The following is a 24136-nucleotide window of genomic DNA, read 5'->3' on the forward strand; positions in this document are numbered from 1 at the left end:
CGCGGCATCACAGTTGACGAAGAAGCACTCTGAATGTTGTTTCGACGGTGCACACAGTGACTTTGTTTGACCCCGCCCCCCCCGCGTTTATCATCAGAAGCACACATTTGAGTGTCATGCAGGAAAACATTAAGGCATCTATACATCACAGTATTTGAATGCATTGGAAAGTTCTGCAAACAACAACTGGCTGGTGGCTGTGTGTGCGTGCGTGTGTGTGTGTGTGTGTGCGTGTGTGCATATGGGGTGGGTGGTTGTGTGTGTGTGTAAGGGTGAGGAGGGGGCATGGAGGGGGGGGGGGCGGCCAACCTGAAGCTTCCTTCCTTGCTCCAGTGTCCATCATGGCCCAGTGAAAAGAAGGCGAAGGGGTTGAGATAGATTGGGAAGAGTGTTACGATTGTACAGCTGCTGCTGCAATTGCTGGTTTGCCCCCCCCCCCTCCAAAAAAAAACAAAAAAAAAAAAGCCCAAAGCCCACCACACCTCCTCCGAAGCACGGGCTCAGTTCCCGCTCTCGGCAGGGACCAGCGGCTCACCAATGATGCTTATGCTGTAGTTCTGGTGGACATTTGTTGGCAGAATCGGCGTCCCGTTCGACACTTGGAATGGAACTAAGCTCGCCCAGGTACCAGGACTGTCAGGAACACAACACAGAATTGATTCAAAATAAAAAAAATACAAATACACATTACAGGAGAGAGACAGAGAAATGATTCCAAATAAATATGCCTTGAGTAAGAAAGAAATGAAATAGATTGGAAAGAATTTGTTGACTAATTCCTTGCGATGTCTTCTGAAATGTGTAAAGGAACCACTTGGGGCAGTATCATACAGTCATGAAAGCAAACAAAGAAGACTTCCACAACTACTTTATGTGACAAGTCAACTGGGAAAGGCAAAGGATGTCGCATATTAGCTGTCCGTCTTTAGCACATCATCTCAGGACAAAACGTCGTCCTCGAGTTACCGCTGGGCCTTGCACAGCAAAACTGCCGCTTGAGGGCACAACTAAATGTAACGTCAACGTTTCCAGAATTATTTGCTAGAACAGGAGACTCCGTTGCGATCGTATTCATGAATCGAAGAACGCTATTAGAACAGTCTTTGAATGAAAACATAAATATTGGGTGATTTTACATTATTCAAGTAAATATCTGTTACGAGCTTCACAAAAATGCGATTAATCGCAATTAATTCAGGATTTTATTGCGATTAACTAGTTAAAAAATTAATCACTTGACAGCACTAATATATATATATATATACTTTGTGTTTTGTTTTACTCGGATGCAGTGGAAAAGATTGTGTGAGAGTTTGTGCCTCCTCTGGGAAGGATGAGGGGTTTGCGTGTGTGTGTTGGCGGGGGTCCCTCCACAAAGCCACCCCATCCTTATTCATATCACGCTAATGGCAAAACAACACTGGGATTGTTCGCGGGGAGCAACGGTGCTAACTGAAAACGCGAGCGGGAACAAGTGCCGCGTTGTTCCCGAGGGGGACTGCGTTACGTACATGTCAGATAATTAGCCCCCCCCCATCCCACTAGCCCTCTTTACCCCTGGAGAGCCCCCCAACCATGCCCCCCCCCGCCCCCCAGTGGCCACTCATCTCAGCTCTCCTGCATTAGGTGGGTACCTGCACCTCACGATTACAAAAATGGGATGACCAATTTGGATGTTTTTTCTTGTTGTTGTCGTTGTTAAATCGGATCTTTCAATATCGTCGTCCACATGACAACAACAAATGTGTTTACGAATGTGAACGGAATGCGTCCGTGAGGTACACGCCAACATTCTCTTCAGCAAATATTTTCAATCATCTGCAAATATGCATCCAATTAGATTTGATTTTTATGCGTAACAGGCACGGGTCGCAACTAAAAAAAACAAATTGTCCTGTTCGCATCAATTGTTTGAACACAAAAGCCTTAAATTGAAAAAAAAAAAGTGAAGCGCAGAAGCAGCTGACTTGTGGCAGGAACTTGCATACACTCAATCGGCCAATCACGGGCCACACGTCTGCAATCAACACTGACACTCTCAACGGTGGACAATTTAGTTTTGAATCAACACAACGTCTTGTTTGCACACTTTTCGAGTGGAGGCGGAACGGATGACAATTGAACAACTGCAAGACACGCCTGCCAACCGCTCACGCGCCGTGCAGTGGATGAAAAATCCATTTTCAGAACGTTCCATGACTGAGTGCGGGAACGTCCTGAAAATGGTCACGGAGTCTGGCTCAAAACGAGAAGAAAGACTGAAAGGAAGTGGCGGTCGCAAATAAATCGGCCGAGAAAGACATCACCGGATTGTGTTGGAAGGCCAGCAAAAAAAAAAAAACGGGGCTAATCCTCTTGGACACTTCTTTTCCTATCCAAGTCGTCCTCAAGTTCTCTTTGCTTTCTCCCCTCCCTCCTTGTCCTCCTGCCAAAACTCATCGGGCAGGAAACGGGGGCGGAGGCAGCGGCGTAGCGGGAGCATTCACTTTTTTCCTACCTTGCTGAACAAAGAAGGCTCACAGCGGCCAAGAGCGGCTCTCTTTTCCTTTTTTGCTGCCGTTATTCATCCCCCTCTCTCTCTCTCTCTCTCTCGTTCGCCCATCTCAGGTAATGAAACATCACGCGGGCCTCACAGCCACAAAAGCGCACTTTGTGGCCGCCGCGTCGCGTCGCTTTTAATCGAGTTCAAATTGACGGCTGTCCGATGGGATCTGCGTCTCGCCGCTAACGAGACGCCGCCGTCCGGCTCATCCCGTCACCGCTAATGGAGCGTTACTTGGAAGTGGGCGGCGACAAAGCTCGGGAGAGCCAAATGAGTTTAGGACGGCAAGAAAAGGTTTCGGGACTCGAACGGGAACCCGGCGGGACCTCGGCCGGCAACGTTGAGGGATTAGCCGTCCAAATGAGATGATCTAACGGCATTGCAGCGGATTGGCCGACGCGTTCCTTCACAAAAGCAACACGCGAGCCTGGCAACAGGATTGCGTGTTTAGTCGAAGCTTCTTGTACGAGTCCACTCTTTGAGCAACTTACTTGTCACGTTCTTTTCACGACGGCCTTCCACGATGTGAATTTAGTCAGAACGTTTTTTTTAATTACGACCCTTTGCTACTTTATGACCGGCAGAACAAGTAAAACGCACGAGCAGAACGAGCCTTTATCCACGACTTACTTGGCACAAGTGGCGTGCGTTAGTAGAGGGACTATACATTAGTGAGGTTTTGTCGGCGACAATGTGCACGAGTAGAACGACTAACGTGCACTAGTGGCACGCAAAGAACAGTGGAAGTGCAACATTTCAACCACTAAAATATGTTATTACAGATCTCACATTAGCCGTAAAAATGATTTTTGCATTTGAATGTCATATTTGTTTCACATTTCTTCTCTGAAATCAATTTGTTTTTAATTTCACATTATCTTATGTCACTTAATATTTGGTTCATGGATTAATTGTAAATGATAAAATAGTAATTACATGACACTTGATTTTATGGCTTGATCAATTCAAGTGAAAAGACGAATTAGACAATGTCAGAATGAATTATTGACTGGTTTTTAAATCAAATGAGCCCCGTCACGAAAACTCATTTCCCTGTTCAGGAATGCACGCAAAAATCTAATTTGACATTTGGATAAAATTTTTAAAAAATTTCCACCAACTTTAGCATTAAACCACATTTTAGCTTTGACTAAAAGACAATAATCATAATAATAATGATTAAAAAAAAAAAACCTCTCAGTGGCTGACCACTAAAAAAAATTCTATTTCAATTTGAGGCCTGGAAGAACAAAGATGCTTAAGGTGGCGCGTGAGGACGTTTTCCCCTCCGCCTGCGGCCCGTTTAGGAGGCCGTCGAAGGGGATTTTGCATGTGGGCGTGCGTGTTTGGAAAGCGCTTCAGCTGCCGCTAAATTAACAGGATCACACACACACACACGCACACACACGCACGCGCGCAGTTCCAGGGAAAAGTGGAAAAGGGAAACGTAACCAGGGAAAAAGGGCCTGAGCTCATGCGTGCTCAGTGGCATAACGGTGCAGGGGGGGGGGGGTCTTTTGGTTGAAGAAGCATGACTTCAGTGCGGAGGCAAACAAAACCTGGCTTGTTGGAACATGGAAAAGTTCACAGATTTCCTCACCACTTCTAATTCAAAACTTTGAGGAGAAGAGTTTCAAAAATGAGAAATATTATATTTGAAGATTTTTTTTTCTTTTTGTCTCCACCGCTGACGCGAACATGAAAGGAAATGGCGTGCGAGATGAAGCGATGGAGTGTGTGCGCACAAAAAAAAGGAGAGGTGAGCGTGAAAGAGTGGAAAAAGCGTTACCTTTGCCAAGCAATCCCCAAAGTGTCGTCGGCGGCACTGGGGCCGTAATGTCTGCCGTTTTGAGTCACGCTCCAGTCACACTTCTTCAGCTGTCAATTGAAACGCTCGCCGTCAGATTACTTGGGCCATGACACAACAAGTCAACAGCGGACAGAGAACAAGAAGCATGCGGGACACAACGTTATGGCAAACCCAAAAAACAGGAATGGCAAACATGCAATTGCGGCGAACCTGGAAGTCCAAAAACAAAACGTGGAGTTAGTTGGTTGCACAAGGTGAGCGTTTGGCTTCATGCTGCGAGTCAGCCATCCTCCGACGCACTCAAACGGGGCAACGCCACGCCGAGGACGTCACAATCCAACTCTTTACGGCCACGGACCAACGTATTGGCTCAAGTACCTTTTTACTCAGGTAGGAGTGGAAAATTTGGATCGCAGCTTTTTTTTTCCCTTTGAAAAAAAAGCTTTGTTCCACCGCTGATTAAGAGAGAAAGACAACAAACTTTTTTTTTTCAGTTAAAGGCTTGCTGTCCACCATATTGAGTGAGTCGTGAAAACAGAATCAAAAGCAGCACATTTTCCTCATTCGCATCCGTTGAGATGTTCAAATTGAGCATGCGTGCAAGTCGGTTGCGTTGCGGCGTGCACGTTGCGTCCGGATGAGGCCTCCCGCTTGCGTCTTGCAACTCTCACTTGCACGGCCCGCATCCACACAAGAAAAGGGCGGCGTGCCTGCAATCCAGCTGAGAGCCCGACGTCGAGCTAACCTTGCCCCGCATTCATTTGGCAAAAGTGCACCGTCGGCACTCTGCGCGCCCGCCGCCTCTTAAAAGCCATTTCATCAGCCGCCGCTGAATATTCATCGGCGGCGGTCAAGAAAATGCATCGTGAGCATTCGCGGTGAGTCGAAACAACGGCCACCGCAAAAGTGGCGGCGGCGGCGGCGGCTTCTCCTTGAGGGCCTCGCCATCTGCCCGCTGACAACGCCGCATCACAGTGGCACGAGTGGAGGAGAGGGGGGGGCGGGGCACAAACAGATGCGGGCAGATTGCGGATTAGGATCCTTCCTTAGATAATGCCAAAGGACATCTGATCACGGAATGCTGGATGCCGGCATTCCCTGGAGGCGTTAACCAAGGCGAGAGATGAATGGCGGCTTCTCACACGTTGGCTGCCTGGGAATCGTGGAGCAGGTGTGTGAGAGATGAGCTGGGGGGGGGGGGGACATCTCTCTTGCTCTTTAGCGCCCCTAAAAAAATCTCTTTAATGATTTGTCCGTCTTTCAGATCAAAGTGTCGATCTCACGTATGTGATTTATGTTTCCGCCACAATGAAAACACCAGCAAGTTTCAGATCTTCAAGAAAATAGAATTTTTTTTGTCATGCATTTTCAGGAATGATGTCCACCTTTTTCGTCACGAAAATGTCAATTTGCTCGAGTTGAAACAAAAACCGTTTTGATTTAAAAAAAAAAAAAGAAAATGCGAGTGCATCAAATCCAACTGAATCGCACATTTGTGTTTGTAAGAAATTGTAAACAGTAAGGATTTTAAACTCAGAAACGTAACACGAATCCCCTCGCAGAAGCACCAAAGCATCGATGAGAATTGCAAATGGCAAACGGCGGAAGTGTGACTTAAAAAGCCACACGTGACGCGACCCCTTCGGTGCCCCTCGACAAACATCACGAGAGGGAGAAGAAGGGAGGCCGCCTCGCAGTGGAGGCCACGCAAACCAAAACAAGCGCAACACACAGAAGCGTTACGAATCCAAGCGCAGACGGCTCACAGCCACTTTTCACGCATTCGCATTCGACGCCATTTCATTTCAAGGCCAGATCCCAAGGCTGCTATTCATTAAAAATAAATAAAATAAAATAAAATAATCTGAATCAAAATAGTGTTAAACAATTAGGGCCGAAAAAGGCCGCCTTGAATCCGTTTGAAAAGAAAGAACAAGAGAGGATACAGAGGCCAAATGGAGCATTAGCAGTATTACAGAACATAAAAAAAAAAAAGGGGGGGGGTGGTTGAGGAGCGATGGTTATATGGCGGCGTACAGATGCATTCAATTAGTTGTGGTTGGAAAAGCCTTGGCCTCAAACCAGCACTTAAAAATGTTGGGGAGGGGGAGAACACACACTCGCCAGTTTGTCCTCTTCTAAACTTGCACACACACACACACCTCATCTCTCCTGAGAAATGACGACACAACAAGTCTCCTTTGACAACCAAAGTGACACTCGACGGCCGACTACTTTGCAACTCAAAAACGGATTTCAACTGGAAATGCAATTTCTTTCTTTCTTTTTTTCCCGGCGGGTTGGCGACATTTAAGGACAGCAAAAGTGGCTTGGAAGGACGGGACAGTGCATCTGGAAAGTCGTCCCAATTTTACGCGACAGCCTTAAGAAATTGATTCAATCTTTTTTTTCTCCTGAAATTTGTACGCACAATTTTGCTCATTTATTCAAAATCATACGGACATAAATAAATGATGACTGCAACTCGTTGAGCGTGTCAGTGAGAATAAAGCAAGTATCAAATCCCAAAGTCGCAGTAACACTTTGTTCCGCTGTTATGAGGAGCGATTGTTTGAAGAAGGCCGTGACATAACCGATTGTGGAAAAAGTGAAACACTGTCCGGGCGCAACCAAAAGAGAGGGCAGGGACGTCTTGTGCGATCTACGGGGAGGGTGGGGGCGGGGTTTACCTGTTGCTGGTGGAGGAAGGCGGGATCTCGGGGGCTCAGGCCAACGAAGCGGTTCGCCGTCGGGGTGCCGGGGGCCGAGTAACCTGGGCGACACGCGGCAGCATGTCACTGATTGGAAGCGCTCAATAAATTCAAGCGCAGTCATCGGCGTGGCAGACGTGTGGAGCACCACAAGGTCACATTTTGGGCCCACTTTAATTAGCGGCTAATAAACCTGCAAGCGTGACGTAAATCCCACTTCAATGTTTTAGAACTATAAAGCGGGAGAAGAGAACAACCGACGTCTGCACAGAGATGCAACACGAGTTGGGGGGCGCGGGTTTTGCTGCAGGCTCGTCCGCCAACGTTCCAGCATTTTTACGAGCCAGTGTAGCATGAAAATGCTTGGAAAGCATTCAGCGTCCCCGCCGACGAGACTCACCTTCCGTTGATGTGGTGATGGGCTTGGTGTCGGGCATGGACAGCGAGACGGGTCGCACGGCGCCGTGGTGCGGGGAAGGAGCCAGGACCGGTGTGAAGTGGCCCGGGACTTTGCCCACCACCTGGCCGCTGCTGTTGGGCTGCAAAAGGGGGCAAAGATCGCATCAAACGTCCATCTTCTCTTTTTACAAAGCTTATTTTTGGTAGAAACGGTTGTATTTGCAATTACTGCAAACTCACTCAGTAGCGCCCCCTGGCAGAACTGGGTGGACAAATGTATCATAAGAGGCCGCGCAAAAAATGGTAAGGACTCCCATTGAACATTTGGTTGAGTTTGTGACCCTGAGAAAATGAATGCGAGGGCGACTTGAATTATTATTATTTTTGGAGTTTGCGTCTAATGTGAATAAAGCGCAGTGTGAGTGTCCCTTAAACAGCCCGGTTGCGCATTCAAAGGACACATTTGAGTGGTCACTATTATTACTGCGACTCTGAAGGGGACGCTCAGTCAATGAGTATGGATTTCCTACATGATTTTACACAAAGATTTTAATAGCGCTCATAAATGGAATTCAGTGGGATCCGGGGCGTGAAAAGACGGGCTGAGCGAGCGCTCACAATGGCATGAATGCGCCGGCACGGAGCGACTATATAGAAAGAAAGGAAGAAAGGGGCGACTCTTTTAGACGGCTGGAGACTGTCTGGGGCGTTCATTTCAGGACCGCCCAAAGTTCAAAACTCAAACAGGCCTTTCTGGAAAAGAATTGTGTCCAGAGGGTTCCCTTGGATGTGAATAGAATGTTTAATTAGAGTGTAATAGAATCGGCGTTAAAGCAAGCATAAAAACATTCTGGCACTCGTCCACGGGCTTATAAGCGCCGTGTTATTTGTTGGGCCCCCCCCCCCCTTTTTTTGCTAGCCCTCGACGAGCAGAGGGCCAGTTAATTCCGGGCCCCGGCAACGGCAAATATTTACAACCTTTATCATTCCTCATGGTTTTTCTCTGGAGTAACAGACACCCCCTTAGAAGAAAAAAAAAGTAAACAAACTAAAAAAAACAGCAGCGTGGAGAGGGCGCCATTGTTTAGAGTGCGAAGTCACGGAAATGTCAGACGGGACTCGTCGATTGAGACGCTTGCACCTTCACCCTCCTTCAAATGCAACCCTGCGCTTGCGTCCTTCCAACTTCTTGGAAACGGTCAGCGATCAGCGCAACCATCGGGAACAATCCCGGTGGTGGGAAGCGTTGAAAGCGATGCAGCAAAAGTGAGCACACCCCTTCATGAAAATGTCCGCATTGTCCGTATTGTGATCTCTGGATCGCATTGCCTAATGACACTTTGTTACGATGTCGCAATTTGTACACGACTGGCAACAAATGTCAAAATTGGGTCCAATTGAAGACGGTGATGTAATCATATCGCCGGAGGTGGTGCTCGAAGGCGAACCTGAAGCCACCGGGCCCGGTGGGCCCATTCCCGGCTACAGAAACTAGCTCTTGGGACTAGAACGTCACCTCTCCGGCAGGGAAGGAGCCCAATTTGCAACTCGTCTGACTCGCATCCAAACCCAGCCTGGGCTCTGGCACCGGACAGCCGTTGGACTCTCTCCCACTCTGGAGTTGTGGCCGCGGGTGAAGAGAGGTGCGCAGTTGTCAACAGATCACCACCCGTGACCCGAATAAGTGGCAGATAATGGCTGGATGTTATCGTAGCAAAAGTACAAAGAACCGCCCCCCCCCCCCCCTTCCCTTATAATGTCGAAAGCAGAAACCTTTCAAATTGGGACCAAAGACGATGGATTTCTTCTGCATTGCGAAATATCGGGCATGCTAACACCGAAACCACAACGTAAAGTCATGACCCACCTGGCCGCTCTGCGGGCTGGACGGGTCGTACGACGGCACGTAGCTCTTGAGCGGGTCGGCCGGGTTGAGGTGCGGCGGGTAACGGATGGTGGTGTGAGGGAAGTAGGACGAGGGCGCGGGCGGCAGGATGGCCGAGGCGGAGAACTGCAGCGGCGAGTGCGGCGGGGGGCTCCTGGTCGAAATAACTGAGCGGCGGATGAGAAAGGCCGTCAGGATCCGAGACGGCACGCCGGCGCGTCGAGGCAACTCACCACTGTGTCCGACGCCCGTCAGGCCCGGGTGATGAGGCTGAGAAAAAGTGCTGATTCGCGGCGAGGAGTCCTGCGGCGAGGTGGGACTGAACATCGGCTTCTCTGGCTTCTTCATGGTCGGCGAGGACATGTCTGCTGGATATCAAAACGCGCACACGCTCAGCAAATTGAACAAGCGTCATCGAAATCAAAGCAAATCGGCTCGTCGGGAACACGTTCGGAAAGTGAGCTTTTCCCTGCCGAGAATGGATCCAAACGCGTCCCCGTTGTCATAAGAATGGGATTTGCGTGGATTAGGATCCTCGGAGGGGCAGGTGGAAAAGTTGACTTTGCAAATCGTACACACGTGCGCGTCCCCACCAAAACAAAACTGTGAAAATTCTCCTTCGTGTCCCGTGCGAGGACGTCCAATCAGATCCCAGCCATTCCGGGGATCGTGAATAGAATATGGCCGCCCCTCGCACGCCGTCTGACAACCTTCCGTAATCCGCCGCGGATAATCCCCGAGCGTTTTAGGAGACATGAAATTTGTGAAGAAAGTGGAAGAATAAGCAAAGACGCGAACACGCCGGCGTCACAACTGTGCGCCTTTCCATTCGCTGCGCTCGGCCGCCGAGAGGGAAGCGGATGACAGAACGGACAAGAAGACACGACGTCTTGGAGGGACATTCCTTGACTTCTTGTCACGGATTCGTTTGGAATGTCCAACTTTGAAAATATTTTCCCTCCCATCATAAATCAAGTGCTGAGTTCACTCCCTTTGCCCACAAGAGGGAAGAATCCGCCCGTGACAGGAAGAATCGCTTGTTTCCAAAGAAGTGAGCGCTAAAGGTTGCTGGAATTTGCGTGTGCGTGCGTTGGGTGGAGGGGGGGGGGGGGGGGAATTCCCACTCAGAGTTTGTGAAAGGATAAAGGCTTCATGTTTCCGTGAGCTCGAAGCTTTTCCTCTCTTCACCTAATGAAATCCTTCAGAGAGGTGAGCGGAGCACCTCAGGAAATGCACAATTAATTACCAGAAACCAAACACGCACACACGTAGCGCTGGCAAGAAAAAAAAAATCTGCACAGCTCCGTCCACCATTTCATATCTTCTTTAACTCATTCCATCCATGAGACATAAAAATATGTTTCCCAAAACGTAGTACCCGCCTCCCAAAGACGTATTTTTACATCTTAGTTTTGTTTTGTTTTTTTTGCATCATAGCTCCATGATTTTATTGCATTCAAACACAGTATTCTGTTGGGATTGAGGGATGTCCTCTAGTCAAAATGACAAAGTGAAGCGGCATTGTCCAAAACTGTTGGGAGCCGAATTTCATAAAATGGGAGTCTGGAAAAAAATGGAGCAACTTGGGTGGACATTTTGGTTGTGAAGCAGCCATTTGAGGTCAAAATTCAAAAAAATAAAAATCATCAATCTACACAAAAAAAAAACGTCTCGAGGAGTCACGAGCGAATGTGAAGAAGACGGAGGCCATTTTGCATGCGGCCTTCAGGTCGGAGGCGCGCAAATGAGCGTCTTGGGAGGGTTTGCGCCAAGAGAGCGGATGAAATTTCATGCGGCCACGCCGGGCTCGCGCTTGCGAGATGGCTCGTCTCGTGTCGACGAGACGAGCGTCGGGGAACAAAATAATAAAAATAAATATAACAAATAATGAAAGTATCACCAAGGAATAGCAAAGTGAATTTTTGCATTTGAGGATGTTAGGGCGCAGAAGGGACACGTGCCGTGGCGGCCCGAATCACAAAGTCATCAACAGGATAAAAGCCTTTTTCATAAAGTCTGTCACCTTTGTGGATGTGAAGTGTGCTCACTCCCAACGTACTCGCCAGCGGTTACGTGCTAGCAAGCCATTTGCACGCGCTATCCTCAGTTCAAAGTTTTCCCTCACCGGAGCTTTGATTGCTTCAAGTCCAAAGGCGCCGCAAATACTGTGTCATGAACTACAGCTGGAACACTTTGTTCTCGTGGAGGATACTCTGCCCCGCGGAATCCGGCGTTTCCTGTAAGGCGGGCAACAGGTGTGCGAGCGAACGAGCGAGCGAGCGAGCGCGCGCGGGGACTCGCATTCAGGGAGCAGTTCAAAAGGGCCTGCAGGCCATCCCAGCAGCGCCCCGCGGCTATCTCTGTCACGGTATTTATTTGGAGAGGGGTGAACGAGTTCACACTCCTGGAAGAGCAGACGCGCTTCATATCCCAAGAAGAAATGTGTCGGCGCTAATTTACGACGCTTGCAGCGAGCCGCCGTTTCCAAAAAAACAGACACAAGACATCCGAATTCACCTCCGTCTCGGTCATGCCAGTTGGCGCGACCGCTGGCCGGCGAGCCGGGCGACGAGTAGAAGTCGGGCCCGGTCGGGCTGGTGTCCATGTTCTCGTCCATGTTGACGGTTTTGGGCCTTTTGCTGTGGAATGCAGTCACAAGGGACACGCGTTAGTCTCGACGGCCAATGAGGGAAAAGTCGCGGGAATATTTAACTCCACTTTCACCACATTTTCTTTTGTCAATGTATTTTTCCCCCCCCCAAAAATTCCACACGCCGTATTTGGTCATGGCAACATGACCTCTTTTTTCGGGGGGAGAAATCTATTCAAAATGTGAACGATGACGAGCTGAACTGAAATGTTGCGCATTGGATGAAACTCATGTTGAATGTAAAACAAAAGTGGCAAAAGGAGGTCGTAAATTGGAAACATTTTCTTCATTTGTGGATTTTTTTTTTTTTGTTGTGAGCATTTGGCGGGTGACGGCAAAAACTGTTTTGGTCTTGACGGCGTGTCACGTGCGCGTGCGCGGGCGGGCCGCTGACCTGCCGGGAGGGGAGGACAGGGAGCGGTGCATCCCCACGCTGGAGTTGAGGTCGTGGTAGTAGGGCTGGCCGGGCAAGTCCGCCATGGAGAAGTTGACCGCCGCGCCGTGGGTGATGGGCACTGCGGAAAGAAAAAGTGGAGGTGGTGAGCCGGAAAAGCGGCGAGCGGCAGATTGTCTTTTCTTGCAACAGGAGACACGCAATTAATTGTAGAATTGCATGAGTGGTCATTATTGACGCTTTAGAGGCCCTGCGCATCAAATTAAAAGCTCCTGTTTGACCATTACAGCATTTCTGCTGAGCCCTCTGATTAAAAAGTCACCGCTTCCCACACATTATGGCTGCGAGGCGCAAGCGGCTCACTCCTTTCTGCGCCACAGCAAGCCTTATAGATGCTTCTTGTTTATTTTAGTGGCTTTCCCCCACCACGTGATTTACAGCGCACAAGTTTGTTTTTTCGGGGTGAGGAACGGGCCAGAATGAAGTGAACAAAAGGACGACATCACACGCCGGCCCCCTCGGGTGTGTGGCCTCCAGCTCGAGCGGTGGATGAGAGGACGGAGCGTGCGCTGGGCGTGTGTTGTGGTCTGAGGTTCGCCACTGGCACGATCCCGCCGCCGTCCGCCGCCCTGGCAAGCCTCGGCGGGCTTGGCAGGGACCGCAGAGCAGACGGAATTGGATGTGGCGCCGCGCCGCCAATCTTTACAATGACCAAAACATCAATGCTAATTTCCATGAGCCTGTCTATGGAAAATCACATTATACGTTAGCATTGAGCTAGCCGACTCGGTTGGCATATTTTGGCTTTTGAATATGCAAAGTTGAGCTCACTTTTCTTTTACATGTCAGTTTTATATTAAAGTTCAGCTGCACGCTCGCTTTCTTGGATTCTTATTTGGAGAACTGCTCAAGCGGGAATCTTTTCAATTCCTCAAAAGCCATCTTTTGAGCTAGCTTGCCATTTCTTGACAACAAGAGAGCAAAGCAATCCTTTAAAAAAAGTTGAAATATTTGTGGCCATATCATTTTAAATACACCACACACAAAAAGTTAGGGATAGTAAACTTCCAGAAGAAATTTCAGGACGAATATAACGTTTCCGTGCTTTTTGCTCAACTTGTTGTTCATTAACAAGAAGCGGAACAACAACGTGTGCAGCACGTTTGTTTTCTATAAAATCAGAGTACTTTTGTGAGAAGAAAAACTTGCCATTTTACTTTTGAGTCCATATTTGAATGCGGAGACATTTTCCACGAGCAAATGTTGTGTTCTAGTATGAAAGCCGAGGCTCCCGAAGAACGCCATTCTTGAACCTGAACCTCGAAGAATGTCTCAGCGGCGCGATGATGGACAAGCAACCACATTCATGTCTCACCAGGGAGTGAGGGATGAATTCCCACGTGTCCGTTGACATTTTCAGATTCCAGGACAGTGCAGCAAATTAAAGGCGATGCAAAGAAAAACTTTAACTTTCAGAGCAACTTGGCTTGTTCATGGGACGTTCTGCTTTTGTACATGCAGCCTCGTTTCCTCTTCAGTACACTTTGTTCCAACAGTACAGTAACAAGCCTGAACTGAAAAAAAAAGAAAAAAAGAAAAAAAGCAAGAGCAGGTAATCGTCGGCTGCTCCAAAGGAGGCCCAGGATTCCTGGAGTTGCGAGCGCCGAAGGCGGACGTGTCAATTCACATACGCTACTGGAAAGCGCACCGGCCCAACTGGATTGACCACAAAGCCCAGAATACGCAATCTTAAATGTCGACGTCATTTCAGAAAACACACATCGCATGCTGACAAATCCAAGAATCACAAGCGGCCGACATTCCTGAGCGTTCATGTATGCTGTTGCCGCTACGTGTGTGCAGGTCGTCCCTGAATGACATGTCATGAGCGCCTTGTTCGTCTTGTTAAGGCAGGTAAACCGCTCCGTAAGACGGAAAAATACAAAGAACTACTTGTGCATTTCGTTAGGATTTGATTTGGGCTCAGTGAGCTGTCAAAGTTGGAGATTAATCCAAAATTTCTTCATGCAGTTAAATATTTCAAGGCGGTTAAAGGAGTTTTATTTATGTAAAAAATAAAATATATATACACACACACATATATATATATAGATATATATACTTTTTTAAAATAAAATATGACTGACTTGTAATTTGCGTCATTTCAGTAGTAAGTACTCAGAGACAATATCACGCTGCTGTCTGCTGTCAAACCGTCTGGCCATCGACCATTAGCAATATTAGCTAGCTTTAGCATTAGCTTTAACGTTAGCCTCTTAACGATTTCATGCCCAAATTATGATAACCTACATCAGATTTCATCCATATAGGAGAACGAATCGTTTGAATATCTGTCCACTGTCGTGACCGCTGTCCCAGAAAGGATTCAGTTAGCATTTGTTAGCTTCAGTTGAACTTTGTAATGTTGTCTCAAACATTAAAAGTGAAGGAAGGCCAGTGTTAGCATCAGACGTTAGCTTGATTAACTTCCAGGTTAGTTTGAGCGCGTGAGTCGGCGTCTGAACGAGCTCCGGCTGTCTAAGCACAAGTCGGCCCTCGCGAGTTCTCACCCGGCTCGTCATCGCTAACATACTCGTGAGTTACCGTTAAGCGTCCTTGCCTCAAACGTCGGCTTTGAAGACACGTGTGGCTGATACACAAAGACGTCTCCAAATTGAGATAACGTGACAAAGTCATTTCCGTTGCAAGCTTCATCACAGCGATGACAAACACACAAACGCAAAGACGGACACACTTACTTCTGGACACTCGCACCAGTTCGGCCACGCTGAACACTCCCGATTTGATGAAGCTGTCTTCCAAATAGACTGTCAACAGAAGCACAACAAGATTTTGCTCAGCATTTCACGTCGGCAGGATTGCGAGTGAATGTTGATGGGGCAAATGTGCTCTCCTCGTCACTTTTTCTTCAAAGCGATCGCAAGAGATGACTTTTAGCCTCCCTCAACAAGATCGAGGCCAATCGGTTGCCATCTTGAAAGGTCACATGATCCCAAACGTGTGATCTACGCAACTTGAAGCCACGACGCCGACGCCGACGAGCGTGCGCGGAGCAGCGCCATCGGCTCTCGGTTGCCATCCGCGCTCGGAACCGCCGGCGCCTTGTGTGGGCTGCGCTTTACATGTTTTGGTCCACGGAGATCTTACACGGGAAACAAGGAGCCCTCTAAATGTGAACGTCAATTAAACAACGGCCAGGCACCACTAAAAACGTTTTTTTCATGAAGCAACTTTTCAAAAAACGGTCGCTCTCCAAGTACCATCATAATGAGCAAAAAGAATAGCGTGCTAACTATTTCGTAGCCTGAGCTGGTGCAGCTCGCGTTCAGAAGCAACGCAGTTGTTTGACGTGAAAATGACGACTGAATTGACAAATTGAAATGCGTCGGAGCGTCTCGCTCAAGTCCAAAGCACGGCCGCAGCGCGTCGGCTTGGCAGGCGGCAGTCCGTCCTGGCCAGGAGGGCGGTCGTCGCAAGTTAGCTTCAATTGTTAGCGTCAACGGCAACCGGGTCCAAAATGGGTGCGTCTCGGCTTTGACGCGGCGCCAGGAGCTCCCGGCTTGTGCCAGCGAGATAGGCGGCAGCTTCGGGTGCCCCCGATGCGGCTTGCGAGTCCGCGGCCTTCAACGCTCTCCCGAGCCAGAATCGCTGGCTGGGTGGCATGTTTACCTTGGCACTGCTCTTGAGGTCGCTAATTACGCAGCACGTGTCAAAGTATCGTTCCAGCACAATGACCTGGAAAGTACAGCAGCATCGGGGAAGATTCAAGTTTTGGCTCTCACGTTTGCGCTTGGATGAGGACAATTTCAATGTTGTCCCTCTCGAGTGTTTCGGCGTGAGCTGGAGCCAACCCGGACAACTTTAGTCGGCATGTTACTGGGTCGCAGCTGACACCGCAAATTCGGGTCAAATTATGTTAAGCCAGTTCATGTGAGATATCAAAAAAAAAAACAAAAGAAAGAAAGAAAAAGAGTGGAGTCGTCTCAATTGTTGGCGTGAGCTTTCCTCGCAAAGAAATTTGTGACGTGCTCACAAATGAGTCCGAGTTCATCGCCGTTTTCATTTCACGACGACAACTTTACAAGAAATGTTGATCCAATGGGAGGCTAAAATTTTAGCCGTGGCTGTGCGGGTTTGCAAGTCGCCAACAAGCACCCGTTTTTTTAGAGGACGCCTCGTCAAACTCTCGACATGGAGGACAGAGCTGAGATTCGAACCTTCACGCCAAGCGCGCTTAAACGCTTTTCCATTGTGCGGCCAATTCAATGAATTTGTTATTACCAATCAAATTTTATTGTCATTTGAAAACCGCCGCCCTCAGCAATCATTTTAAGTTGCAATTACCTTGACGGCAGATGTGACCATCGTTGCTTTCGATGTGCTGCTTCTTCATTTTATGAGTGAACATTTTTTTTTTTTTGTCACACGCTCGTCGGGCACTTTTTTAAAGTCAGCAAACAGGCGTATATGTCGTGCGTGCGCGGTGGAGGAACAATGGCCCAGTGGAGTGGAGGAAGGATGACTGGTACTCGACATACCTGGAAGCGGGTTCTTGCCTGGCTCATTGTTACTGGGACTTCCTGACTGCTGAGAGTCTGCAAGCACAGAGAGACGAGACGGGGGGGGGTCAACGACGAGCAACGACGCTTGAGGACAGCAAAACAATAGCTTGATTATACGTGACTGAAAACAAAAAAATTTAAAAAAGGAAAAAAAGAGGTCGATATGATGAGTGTGAAATTGTCTAACGAGTCAGGAAGAGAAAAGCAGCCAGAGAGAGATTTGCGCCACCGTGACGGCGGCGTCAACGCAAAGCGGCTTCGGGACAGTTGGGGGACGCGGTCCCCAAAAACGGGCCGAGGAGGACGCAAGGTACGAGCCGAAGGGGGGGGGGGGGGGGGTCATTACGAGGCAACATAGGTGGAATTCTTTCCACTGAGCCTTTGTTGTTTTGCAGAAGAATTTGGTTTCATTTTTCACGAACAACGATCAGATTTCAATTTGAGAAAATGTGGACAAAAGTGGAGACGCAGACGAACAGAGCGAGATTCGAGCTAACTTTTATCAAGATCAGGCAATTGAAAACGTGCAAAATATAGAAAAAAGAGAGACCGAAATAAAGACGTTGCGATAAACAGAAATAAAGCGAGCAAAAGAGAGATCGAGAAAGCGTTGCAGAGAGAGAGAGAGGAAAATAGAGAAAAAGCAATACGGGAAATACAAGCTAAAGTTACATTTTTATTCATTTCTCTCAATTAATTAGGTCTAAAAAAAATTTAAAAAGCATATTTCCATCTCGCTCTCTCTCTCTCTTTATATATATATATAAAAAGAGAGAGAGAGAGATAGCCAGATCGATTTTGATTAGATTCTGGTTTGATTTTGTTTTGTTTTTTGCGGGTACTCCCACACACCAAAGACATGCACGCAAGGTTGACGGAACCCCCTAAATTGTCCCCAGGCGTTATTGTTTGTCTTTGTGTGCTCTGCGATTGGCTGGCAACCAATTGAGGATGAACCCCGCCTACTGCCCGAAGACAGCTCGGATTGGCCCCCGCAACCCTCGTGAGGAGAAGCGGATCGGAAAATGGATGGATGGAGACGAATATATAAATATATATTTCTTATTATTTTGTAATCATGTGGTTGATTATCATCGCAAACAGCTTTTGTCACATGTCGGAGGCTGCGGCCGATTGGCCCGTGGAGCCTTTTTGGCGCAGGATGGGTGGGGCCGCCGCGTGGCAAAAAAAAAAGAAGAAAAAAGGGAGGGAGCCGATGAAAAAGGAGCAGATGGTGGCGGCAATTAGAGATCGCAGGCAGCATCTTCCAGCAGGAGGCCCCACTGCGCCACCGGGAGACGCCACCTGGATGACTCAAGGTGGGCTGCAAACATATGACGGCGCATCTGCCAGGCCCGGAAACACCTCCTCTCTCGCCTTACATTGCCACCTTTCACCTCTTCGTCCAGGTGCTGCCGGCGATTCCCACCATTTTTTCGCCCCTTTCTCGTCGATGAACGACTTTGCCCTTTTGTCCAAAAAGTCGTCTCTTTTGGGAATTTTGAAGTCAGCCCCGCTTGGTCGAGAGTGTAAGCATTAATTCCATTGCAATATTTGTAAGATCAGCGCACGTGACTTTTGGTCCAATTGAAGGTCACGGTAACATTAAAAAAACGATGTCTACGATTGCTGAATGAATTTTTGCACTTGCAGGTAAGATGGCAAACGAGAATGGCGGACGTCAGCTCGAATGGGAGACAACTTCACAAAGCGCAGAAGGGCAGAACATATTTTGACTGCCATTTTTACTTTAGAAAAAACACAAAACAAAACAATTGTTGATTTTGTTTTGACTCGTACTATCTTGGCGAATGAGCATGACAAACATCAGCTTATTTCCACTCGGCCGTGACTTCACAAAGCACAGAACGAGCGCTCCAAAACTTGCAAATATCTCTACGATGGACTGACATGATTCTCTTTTGTCTTTTTTTCCCCCTTTCCAACAGAAGCGTGCTCTAACGCAGGCGAGTTGGGAAGCGTGTCGAAAAGGCGTCCTGTGCACAAGCCCCGGCCAATCCGATAGTCTTCAAATAAACAGTCGGCTAACCTGTAAATAAACAGTTGCGGTCGAGAGGGTTGGGCTTTGCCCTGGGAGCTTGGCAGGGCTCAATCACGGCACACGCACGCACACACACACACACACGCACACACGCACACGCGCACACACGCAAGACTGCTCCAGAATCAACATTTCTTGGCACCCTTCGCTCTTGCCACTTGTTTAAATAAGCAAACGTGGAGGAAGTGAAAATACAGTATGAATGCCATTATCTCCTGTTGCTTGGCAAGAAAGAAAAAAAAAAAAAGAGGACGAAGAAGCTTGTGGGTATTTTGGATGGGAGTTCTTCCACCTTCTTGTCCAGTGGGATACTTATCATAGCACAGCAATCATTCGGGCAATTACTGCTAATGGCAACACAAATCTGGCTCGGCAAGAAAGTTTCTCTCCGCTTGTGCCGTTCCTCCACGCCCAAGTGTGTCACACGGCTGCATTCTAGAAAACACACACGCATGCACACACACGCACTCCCCCTGACCACCCATCTTTTTTCCCATTCTGTTTGCATTCAAGTGAGCACACACACACACTGCAGTTTGTGGAGAAAATTAGCCACATGGTTTTTGGGCTGCGATTCGATGCCGGGAAATGATCCAATTGCACGAAATTGGTCCCAATGTATTTTTTTTTCCAAGTTCAATTTTATTTACGCCCGACATGATATCTTCATTCTCCTATCGAGGACAGCGACGTATCAATTTCGCTTCCATTTCAGTTTAATATTTGCACACTTCCCATATGTGCACAAGTCGCAGCTTGCTAGCAAGAAATTTCAATTAACGTGCAACACAAATCGAGGTTAGCATGATTTAAAAAAAAACAACAACTCTGGTTTAAGCCAAACACATTTGAAATGTATTTCAACACACACACACACACACACACACAAAAGGAAACTGTTTCATGTGGAAAATCTTGACCGTATATACTTTTTGTGACATTTGATTTGATTTGGTCATGAGACATTTTTTTTTCAAATGAGATATTTTTTCTTAATGCAAAATAAATGCCTTGGCCCAGGTGTGCACACTTTTATATTTGCTAAAATCTACTCGTTAAATGCACTGTAAATGTATTTGAACAATAACCAAAAAAAATTGCAAGCATAAAATGCATGGAAAATACGAAGCAACAAAAGAAAAAATGTTTTCTATTTCCGGCTCCTCCCGCAAGCTGCTGTAATCACGATGAAACTCATCGAAACACGCTTTGTAGAGGTCATTTCTCACCCAAAATGTACACAAGAAATGTCGGCAATATGTCAAGCCTGAACTTGATTTTTTTTTTTTGGGTGGCGTGCTGTAAAATTTAAATTTGTAATAATTTGAATAAAGATTATTTATTTTTCTCTAATAGGAAAAATCGATTTATGGAACTTTTTTTATTTTAATGCTGCAGCCCATGTTTGTAAGCCGCAGACGCGTACAAATTTCCTCCACCCCAACAAAAAAAAAAAAAAAAGTCAGCACGCGCAGATGCATACCGCTGTCGACATTTCAGGAGAAGCCTGCCTGGCAGCCATTTTATGCTGAGCGGGGTTCTGTGCACATGTATAGCACTGCGGCTGCCAGAGGCCTCGGTCCCGAGCCAAGACGCATTTCAGCAGCGAGGAGGAGGAAGAGGGGGAGGAGGAGGGCGGGAGACGGGGGGGGGGGGGAGGAGGGGCTGACTTCCCAACAGAAGTCGGGAACCAGTGAGAGGGCCAGAAAGGCTCCAGCTAATTATGCCGCTCCGATGTGTAATGTTTCGACAATACAGCTGCTCCCGGGTAAATATTTGATGTGGCCCCGGCAGACTTTCGCGGATACGAGGGGGCCTCACCTGGAAACGGTCACGCAAGAAAAAAAAAGAAAAGTACTGCGGCTCATGCGTTGCATATGTGTGTGCGCACGTGCTCCTGCTCGCCATCACTCGCCGCTCCGGCAACCAGCTCGCGTTGTTCTCGCTCAACTTCACGTCAATCTTCAGCAAATGCAAAACATCGCAACGAAGGACGTGCACTCGGGATCAAGTCCGAGTGTTCTGGAAGTCGACAACCAAACTTGATTCGAACAATTCGGTCAAATTGTTTCGATCAAGGCCAAGAAGTGTCAAAGGAGGTCAAAAAGAATACGTATCTTTCAAATGAATTCATGGTTCATCTGCCTTTATTTAAACATACAAGTCCACGAGAAGAAGACGGTGAAAAAAAAAAATCGCAATTCGATTATTTCCATTTTTAATTGATCTCGAATTCGCACCAAAATATCGGCGCCATCAAACGCATCAAATAAAGTAAGTTTTATTTTGCTTATGTTGCTTCCCCAAAACTACTCCTGGTCTTTTTTAACGGCCCGCGTCTGCGTGTGCGTCTCGTCGCTTTGTTGTCTCGGCGACGAGGGGCGACGAGGGGCCTTTATCGGGATGAGCCGCAACCCAAATGAGGTGAACAAAAGGAGCCGGGCCAAGGAACCTTCAAATCCGACATATCGTGCCAGCCATTGTGTGCCAGGCCTGCCAACTGGCGTGAAAGCACCCCCCCCACACACACACACACACAAAAAAAAACCCACCATCAGTCGAGTGCGCCCACCCCCCTCTGTCGCATAGACATGTGAGTGCCAAGTCCTCCCCTACGAACACGCAACCAAGCTCAAATGGGAGGGATGTGAATGGCGGGCATGCACGAGGAACATTCAGTAAAATTAAAAAAAAGGAAAAATAAATGATTTAAAAAAAAAAAAAATTGTTTTCTTTCAATTTCCTGCTTCCGAAACACGGACTCGCATTGGTTGAAGCCGTCACGAGAACTACGCGAGCACGCAAGTGAAGCTGGTCAGCGGCCGAGCGGCTTCCCGCCGCGACGTGCACAACACAAACGCGACACGGTGGCTCGTTTTCTCACAATGTGCTTGTTGGAAAATGACTTTGGAGCAAAATTTTGGGTCTTTTTCCTCTTGGCGGAATTAAGCTGCTTTCGAAGCAACAGCGACATTTGGTTTTCTGCTACATTTATGATCTTAGTCATAAACTGAACAGATTTTTCCCTGATAACCCATGACAATTTGGACAATGTTTTTCAATTTTTTGTTTTTTCTTTAAACACAATACAAAAGAAGTCAAAGGTAAGGGCGTTTAAACACACAGCCGCCCCAAAAAACATTGACGAAAAAAAAATCTGCCAATTTTTACTTTAATTTGCCAGTGCAAAAATAGGCAGATTTTTTTTTCTTTTTCCCAACGTTCCAAAATAAGTCAAAGAAAATCAAGAAAAGTCAAATATCGCCCCCTCAAAATATTTTGGTTGATTTTTACTTTTGTAAGCATCAAAAGACCATCTATTTTATATATATATATATATTTCTTATTTTTTATTAACTAGTTATCAGATTTCTTTTCTGACATCAACCTCCAAAATCCTTATCGGTTGAGCCATAAAAATTTCAACAGACCAGAGGCGTCACGCTCTTTAATTGATCATTTTTAAGCTCATCCCAAAAAATAAAAATAAATGTAAAAAAAAATTGCACCTTGTCCAATTAAAAGAACCAAACAACGTTGCCTTCACAACGGCCCTGCTAACTTAATGCTAACAGAAAATCCCATCGACAAGCTAACAGTTAGCGGTTTCACAACCAGTTAGGCCATGGAGGTTTGAACACAAATCATAGGCAGATATTCTTTATCTGCTACGGAAAATTACTATTCGGTAGTAGTTGACGAAGAAATCTTTTCTTTGTTTGTGTCATCATGAGTGTATATTATTTTACTGCCTCCTGGTGGCCCAGGCAGAAAATGCGGCACACAGAATTGGACAGCGGCACAAACTGTTGAATGCTTCACAGTCTTGTTAAAAAGCGCAATATTGTAGAGCGCAAACAACACTTGATGCCGTTCGCTGTCCCACTCTGAGGAGAGTCAGGGAATTTCCCACAGCCCCCAAACGTAACGCATGCCCCCCCCCCCCGTTCCCGTCGGGACGTGCAGGTTTGTAAGCGTCTCTGTGTTCTCGGCCTCCCATGCGCATTGCCACTCAAGCAGCGGGGGTCCGCCGCATTTGTCTCATAATTATCCAACTGTATGGGGGGGTTGCCCAGATGAAAGCGGCGACTCACAGAGCTCCTCTGTCAAAGGTCTGTCTGCCTGACTGGGGGGGCTTTTCTTTGCATCTCTCCGCCTTGTCCTCTTCCCTTGTGCTCATCCACCGGCGCACCTCCTCTTGGTGGCGGCGGTGGCGCTTAAAGGAATGCCTCCACAGAGCATCGTCGCCCACAGGGAACGCTCGTGCACAAGACGCCCCCTCGTCTAAGCCCCCCGCTCCCCTCATGACCAGCCACCCCGCTGTTTCATTCTCAACTACAAAACTGCAGAAACACCCCCCCCCCTTACATCCTCAAAGACTTTAGAGCCTCGCAATTTTTCCCCCTCTCCACTGCACCCCCGTGTCCGAGTCCCGGAAGGTAGACAACCTTTTCTTGCCTGCGTTCAATAAATATATTATAATACAGAAAAGTTTTTAAGGGCCCGACCAGATTTTTGGGGGCGATGCCAATTCTGATATTCGGCAGAATAAAATAGCGAGAGACGATCAATCAGCCAATTATGAAAAAAAGTATATTAATAAATGTATTTATTTTGGGGTTCTGTAATTCTTACTTGAACAACAAGCAGAACATTTCACTGTTTTCAATCCTTGATTTTTCTTTAACTATAACAGAGAAAAAAAATAAATTAATTTTGGATTATAAAAAAAAGAAAAAGCAAATTAATTTTTAGGGGTAATATTTACATTTTTATCAATTTTGTCTCATGTTGTAATGTTTTGATGTGTCAAAAAAAACTAATTAAATAAATTTTTAAAAAAATCCAATTTTAAGAGTCAATTTGATAGGGCGGCTGATTAATGTTTATTAATTTCTTCGTCCTTGGTCTGTCATTGCAATTGATTAATCAGCAGTATGATTTAATGGATGATTTATTTATATTCTATGGATTTTTGCCATTTTTTTCTTTTTACACAACGACATCATCAGAATCTGAATCAGAAAGCCCTTGATTGTCATTGTCCTCAGTGTGCAACGAGATTAGAGAGCTCCCCACTTCAGTGCAATACAACAATAG

The 24136-nt window shown here is 47.1% G+C and overlaps 1 protein-coding gene across 8 annotated transcripts in view; it reads right to left on the minus strand.

Moving 5' to 3' along the window:
* Window positions 1-265: 265 nt before the first annotated feature.
* The window catches only part of LOC148339231 (nuclear factor 1 B-type-like), a 49640-nt gene continuing 25769 nt past the window's right edge, over window positions 266-24136 (minus strand). For 3 of the 8 annotated variants that reach the window (XM_088294747.1, XM_088294751.1, XM_088294749.1), the window contains exons 3-12: window positions 16951-17007; window positions 15151-15219; window positions 12392-12512; window positions 11865-11986; window positions 9581-9715; window positions 9330-9514; window positions 7464-7602; window positions 7043-7125; window positions 4332-4420; window positions 266-633 (exon numbers count right to left, since the gene is read on the minus strand). In XM_088294747.1, coding sequence (XP_088150873.1) covers window positions 501-633; window positions 4332-4420; window positions 7043-7125; window positions 7464-7602; window positions 9330-9514; window positions 9581-9715; window positions 11865-11986; window positions 12392-12512; window positions 15151-15219; window positions 16951-17007 — 1133 coding nt within the window. In that variant the 3' untranslated portion in view covers window positions 266-500. The remainder of the gene's footprint in view (window positions 634-4331; window positions 4421-7042; window positions 7126-7463; window positions 7603-9329; window positions 9515-9580; window positions 9716-11864; window positions 11987-12391; window positions 12513-15150; window positions 15220-16950; window positions 17008-24136) is intronic. The other 5 variants (XM_088294748.1, XM_088294750.1, XM_088294753.1 and 2 more) reach the window with 3 other exon arrangements.

Source organism: Idiotropiscis lumnitzeri, chromosome 4 (assembly GCF_059441095.1).
Source record: "Idiotropiscis lumnitzeri isolate Australia: NSW breed Sydney's pygmy pipehorse chromosome 4, RoL_Ilum_1.0, whole genome shotgun sequence".
NCBI classification, from domain to species: Eukaryota; Metazoa; Chordata; class Actinopteri; order Syngnathiformes; family Syngnathidae; genus Idiotropiscis; species Idiotropiscis lumnitzeri.